Raw genomic sequence first — 6,503 nt, 5'->3', positions numbered from 1 at the left:
CGTGTCTTCTGGGGTTGGTGCCAGGTTTCGGGGTCAAGAGGGAGCTAGGGTCCTGCCCGCTCCTGCTTTCCTCCCAGGATGGCAGGTGACACCATAGGCCCCCGGGTGACACCACTCACTGAGGGCAGATGGCCGGGGAGCTGGGAGTACAGAGAACTCCAGCCACATGGGACGGCCACCAAGCCAAATGCTTCCTTTACCCTGTGACGACGTCTTTCCTCTGAGCCTAAGGATAATGCGGTTCCAGGCCACTCCAAGTGAAGCTTCCCGTGTTAAACACAGCCCTGCCCAGCCCCGCACGCACGTGTATGCTGGACTTCTGTGAGGGCGACCCCAGCAGAGGACGGAGCGGGGCGTGTTGTCCAGCTTCCAGTCCAGTTACAGACACGCAAAGGACGCGGAACTAGATAACACGTGAAGAGGGAAGCTGGGCTCTGGGCTCTGACAGGGCCCACGCTGGATCACAACTGTTCCTCCCGAACTGTGTGATTTGGACAAGAGACTTAACCTGTCGGAACTTCAGTTTCCTAGCTTCTCTCATAGGGGAGCTGTGAGGAGTAGCTGACATCACGTCCAGCACAGCCTCTGTGTATAGTGAGCACTCAGTAACTAGAAGTCATTGTTATTACTCATGGGACAGCCAGGAAGGTACTGAGGCGACCTGTAATCAAGTGCTAGATAGGCAGGAAGAGGCACAGGAGCAGGAGTACTCCAGGAGGGCCTCCTAGGGGAGGTGCCTTGGAAAGTAGGGGAGATAGTCGTAGGCAGGAGGAGGGGCAGAGTCACTGCAGATGTGGAGAAATGTCCAGATTCGAAGGGTGTGGCACAGGGAGGGGACACAGGTGGGGTCGGATTGCCAGCTTCTAGGAGGGCAGGGCTCACCTGCCCAGGGCCCGCTATGCAGTGCGGACGCTGAGGGAACACGCTGTGTGTGCAGGACACAGGGTCTGACGGAGTGGTCCTGCTCCTCCTGGGAAACAAGATAGACTGTGAAGAGGAGCGGCAAGTGCCCACCGAGGCGGGGCGGCAGCTGGCCCAGGTGAGCCCCTGGGCTGTGCCCCTTCACCAGCCTAGACAGGTTACAGGGAATAGGGGTCACCCTGGCCCGGGCAAACGGGAAGGACCCATGGCCCATGCCTGCCCCGCCCCAGCCGAAGGCCCGGTGGGAGTGGACAGCAGCCTGGCCACCTCTGCCTCCCACTCACCCCTGGCCCGACCCAATCAGAAGGCTGTCATGGTGGCCGTGGCGTGGAACCTCACTGTGGAATTAGCAAATTCCCACACAGTGTCCCAGCCTTCAGAGACCTGTCTTCAGAGTAGAAGGTTTTCAAAGCTTCACTTCAAATTCCCAATCAAATCTGAATTTCGTCTCTAGTCTTTCATTAACATACCCCTTCTAATTTTATTCTATTTTAAGACTTAAATTCTTCCTTGGGAAGATTACATCAAAAGCTCACTGTCAGGTCGTGAGTACTATTTATTTATGAATAGGATTTAACCACATTCCAGAAAATCTAGAGAGTAATAAAAAAGGAAAAAAAAAAATAAAACACCTCACTCCTCGCCCCACATCTAACACAGTCCCTCCTGGCATTTCCATGTCGTGTTTCCTCTCTCTCCCCTCTCATTTTCATAATTGTGAGGTCATTATTGTGGCTCCTGGTTGGCGAGGATTTTTTTTTTTCTCTTCAAAGTAGTAGCGTAGCCCTTTGACACGGTAGTTCCTTCTCTAGCAATTTATCCTAAGAAAAGAATCAGAAATAGTAATAATCCCCAAAGGCGTATGTAATGCCCACCTACACTGTATAATCAGACGTGTTTATGTGAGGGTGTTCTTTGCAGTGTTATTTCGAAGAAAGAAGGAGAGAGAAAAAGAATTCTTTCTTAGAAAGACATGCAAGGGTGTGGAGGAGATGCTTACAATACAATGGGGTCAGAGAAGCGGCTGCAAATCTACATGTAAGTTACATGAAACCGTAGGAACCGCTGCCGCTCGGCTGTTTGCCACTTTTGCCAAAGCAGCAATTTCACACGGTTTCATCTAACAGTACAATGATGTCTAGTACCCCAGCCTGGGGTATTGAAGCAGAATGGGGCTATGTGAACAGAACTGGTTGACATTTTGTAGTTAAACTTTTTTGTTATTATTATATTATTATTATAAGAGGGAGATTTGTGCTATAGAGTGCGTGAACTCACTGGGGAGAGAGAGAGACAAAGAGACAGGAAGTGAGAAATCATCCCCCTGGTGGATGGCCACGCTTGCAATCCTTCCATTCTCCTCTCAGGATCCTGGGCATGCACGCGCATGCGCCCAGCATGAGTTTTAAGTCTCTGGGCCTGGGACTTGAACTGCGGTTGAGTATGTCAGAGTCCAGAGATATAATTATTACGCCATCTGCTAGTCCCATAGTTATACTTTTTAAAAAATTATTTATTTAATTCGATTTTTTCATTCATTTAATTTGACCAGAGAGAAACAGAAACACACACAGAGAGAGAGAGAGAGAGAGAGAGAGCAAGCAAGCCACCTGGTCCAGGACTCAAACTGTGGTTGGCCATATGGGAGTGTCCAGTGCCTTAACCACCATGCCACCTGCTGATCCCCCCCACCATAGTTATATTTTTTAAAAAAGGCTTTTATTAATTTCTTTCCCAAGAGAGGAAAGGGGAGAGACCGGCACGCTGAGCAGGGCTCTCCTGACGCAGTCCACCCCGGCCTCCCTAGCCTGGCTCACGGACGTGCCCACATGCGCCCACACACTGGGAGGTGCTGGGACGCCAGCACAGGACTCTGCCCGTGTGGGTGTAGTTGGGTTACCATTGCACCACTGCCTGGTCCTGGTGCTTACACTTTTTTATCCAACATCTTCCTTTATTTTTCCCCAATAAAATACTTTAAAAACCAAAAGCTCTAACTAACAGTCATAAAATGTCTCCAGAGGCATTTTTCTGAATTGGGGCACACGCTTCCCACCTGTGGAATGTCTCCAGCATGGCATCCTTGACACCTTGGCCAGCCAGGGTGGAGGGGCGGCGGGCAGAGGAGCTCAGTGTGGGACCATGGGCCACGCTTGGCCACCGAAGTCACTTAGGGAGCACTGGGCTGGGCTGTCTGGTGGCCAGGGCTTTGTGGTACAGGCCGTGCCTGGCCGCTCATGGGTCTCCCCCGAACCACCCATGTCCCTCACGGTCTGGTCTGCAGGAGTTGGGGGTCTCCTTTGGAGAGTGCAGTGCTGTCCTGGGTCATAACATCCTGGAGCCTATGGTGAACATGGCCAGGTGAGTACCGCCCGCCCTGCCCACTCCAGCCCCACCCAGAATCCTCCGGGGCAGCCCCACTCCTGACTACTTTGTGGGAAGAGAAAGCTATTCTGAGGACATGAGTCAAGGAACGCCTTGTTTAATAACAGGGCTCACAGTCTGGGAGGGAGAGGCTGGACCAGGAGTGTACAACTCGGTCCGACATCCCCACTAGCTGTGTCCCCCCTAAAGCCGCTTCCTCTGTCTAAGCCTCCGTTTTCTCATCTGTGAAGTGGACTGGCAGAGCGCTCCTCTCCGGCTCCCAGCCTTCTAGTGACTTCTATGGATTTAGAATAAAACCCAATGCCATGCAGTGGCCTGCTTTATCTCCAGTACCATGCCCCACCCCTTCGCACGCACACCCCACACTCGCACACTCGGCAAGCTCCAGGCCCTCTCTGATCACCCCACCCCGACTATTCTGGATCCCAGCCCTCCGTGTCCTCAAAGCTCTTCGTGACAAAGGGTAACTACGTGTGCGCTTCTCTGTTTTCTTCTTGTCTGGGCGGCCAGGGCCCGATCTGTTTTGCTCAGCTCCTCTGCCCATACCCGAGGCCTGGCTGTTGGGTTATCAGAAATGTCATGATGTGTTTTTTTCATTTTTCTGTGCAAAAGTGATCATGTCATTTCTGACAGCCCAGCAGATACTCAACAGGTGAATGAGAAGAGCAGGGGTGGCGTTAGGCCAGGTGAGCACATGCACACCTTGACTAGCTCGTGAATAAATGAGGGGACCCCTTCTATGTCCCCAGCCCCTCACCTGAACCCTCCGTGCAGGCCTTCCTGTGAGCAAACCTTGTCCGGGCTCAGGTCTCCTTCCCTTCAGAATCCCACTAGGACCTGCTGGGGAACCCCTAGGCCGCATTAGCCCTGTCCTGGCCGGCACCCTCACTCCTCATGGTGGGAAGCACTGGCTTCTTTGTCCTGACCAGAGCCCCCACCCCCAGAGTGCTGACACACAGTAGGGCTGAAAGAATGCCAGGAAAGACAGTGAAGGCCAGAGTGTCCGTGGCCCCATTTTCCTGGTGCCATGAGGAATTCAGGGCTGCTCAGAGCAGGGGGAAGGTGGGGAGCTCGGGGTGCAGCCTCCCAGGCCTGAGGCTGCATCCTCGAGCCCCTCCATGTGGCTCCTGGGAGGTGAGAGAGAGGGTTAACTGCAAATCCAGACACAGGTCAGGTTACAACCGGGATCGCTGATATCTGAGCACGCTGGGCCAAGTCGGCAATTTCATGTGTCTGACCGGACAGTGCAATGACATTGAGCCCACTCCTACTCTCCAACCCCCCCCCCGAAAAGAGTTACATAAAACAGGGCAGGAGTGTGCTCACGGGGTATTGACATTTTCCCGGCGCGGTCACACAGGTCACTCAAGATGCAAGAGGACCGCCTGAAGGGATCGCCAGTGAACGTGGCCCCGGGGAGGCCACCCAAGAAAGCCAGCTGCTGCTTCTGATGGCTGTCCTAGCTCGGGGGGCTGGCCACACCCCGGGGTTCCTGTCCTGCTTGCTGGACACAGCATCGACAGATGACAGGCAGCACCAGTTTGCAAGTCCAGGAAAATCCTCCTCAAATCAGGACCCGGATCCCAGGGTCACCTGTATGACTCTTGGCCTTTGCACTCCAGAGAAGGACCCTGCTAGGCACATAAGGCTTTGGGTGGGGTGGGAGGGGTGGTCATACTTTAAGGAAAGGAAACGTCTAGAAAACCAACGTGAGGAAAACACACTGAAATATTGGCTATGCATCTCTGGGAGGTGAAATTATAGGGTGGATGTATGGGGCTGTTATTTTCCTTTTTATACATATTTGCGTGTTCAGATGTTCTGCAATAACTGGGTATTCTTTATATCATCAGAAAAAAAAAGATGTTGAAGAGGAAAGAAATGTCTCGGGAAGCCTGCTGTGGGACTGATTACTAACCCGTGCGACCTGCTAACTGCGAGTGCGGTTGCTTTTCTTGGTTCTTTTTCTTTCTTTCTTTTTTAGGTTTTGGCCATAGGGCACATGCCCTCTAGAAAGAGACAGAGAGAGAGAGATAGAAATCACCCTCCAGGGGGATGGCCATGCTGCAATCCCTTCTCCATTCTCCTCCTGGAATTTTGGGCGCGCACGCACACACACACACACACGCCTGAAGTGATTTTCAAGCCGCCAGGTCCAGGATTTGAACTACAGTCGGCCATGTGGGAATCCAGCACCTTAACCACTATGCCTCCTGCTGGCCCAAGTGCTGTTTCTTTCCCACTGTGGCTGCCTGGCGGAGTGTCGCCACCCTTGTCTCACTCACAGCCTCTCTGTGACCGTGAGTTTCTTCCAAGCAGAATCCCGTCCCAGGAGGAGTACTGCTTGGCCTCTGATGTGCCCCCTGTCCTGTCTCCAGAGCTCCACCCCACCCCCTTTCCCCAGGATCTCCCCCTGAGGAGTCACATACCCCGGATCTCTAGGCACAGCCCTTGCCCTGGGATATCCATCTCTGGATACGCATGGGGTACAGCTGGGGTGTGGCTGCTGGAGCCTGGGGAGCACCTAGGGAGCCTTGATTCAGAACCACTCATGGGCTCCTCTTGGGAGCTGTCGCAGGAGTCCCACATTAGCACAACCATCGTCTCCTGCCAGGGGGCTTCACCTTGGCTCTCAGGCCTGGGGTGCCCAGTGCCCCCAGGGAGCGCTCGGGAGGCTTGGAGATGCCCCGTCAGTGTTGGACTATCCTGTCCTCTGTGTTGTTGCAAAGGTTGTCTGTCACCTCTCCCCATTAGCTACCATAATGCTCACATGCGCTGGGACCAGGGTGTGCGGGGCCCTGAGTCTGGTGCTGCGTAACCATCTGGGTACTGGGGAGTTCCCCAGCTGAATCAGAGGGAACCCCAGCTTCACAGAGATGAGCAAGGCAGTGCAAGAGACAGCGTGGGAGAGCAGGAGGATGCAGAGCCTCTGGTGAGCGGGTCCTGGGCACCTGGCTCTAGGCCTCTTCTCGGTTATAGAAGGGGTATCTCAGCAGAGAGCTCTCTGTCATGACAGGTGTGAAGCAGAAGCCAGGTGACCCGGGGCCAGGCATCCGAAAACACCAAAGTTTGAGTTCATGCCCTCAGTGGGCCCCCTTCAACCTCCAGACTGCGTGTGGGCTCCTCGCTAATTCTCACCCAACACCTCCCCCTTCTCTGACCCTCTGCCAGCGCACAGCCTGCCCTGGCTTTGAGCA

General features: G+C 53.8%; 1 protein-coding gene across 1 annotated transcript in view; it reads left to right on the top strand.

Moving 5' to 3' along the window:
- The window catches only part of RAB44 (RAB44, member RAS oncogene family), a 42,593-nt gene extending 37,314 nt beyond the window's left edge, over positions 1-5,279 (top strand). The window contains exons 11-13 of the mRNA XM_027771888.1: positions 918-1,039; positions 3,206-3,282; positions 4,667-5,279. Coding sequence (XP_027627689.1) covers positions 918-1,039; positions 3,206-3,282; positions 4,667-4,757 — 290 coding nt within the window. The 3' untranslated portion in view covers positions 4,758-5,279. The remainder of the gene's footprint in view (positions 1-917; positions 1,040-3,205; positions 3,283-4,666) is intronic.
- The last annotated feature ends 1,224 nt before the right edge of the window (positions 5,280-6,503 follow it).

This window comes from Tupaia chinensis, unplaced genomic scaffold, assembly GCF_000334495.1.
Source record: "Tupaia chinensis unplaced genomic scaffold, TupChi_1.0 Scaffold000238_1, whole genome shotgun sequence".
NCBI lineage: Eukaryota > Metazoa > Chordata > Mammalia > Scandentia > Tupaiidae > Tupaia > Tupaia belangeri.
Note: the sequence above shows the minus strand (reverse complement) of the source record. Positions and strands in the feature narration are given on the sequence as shown.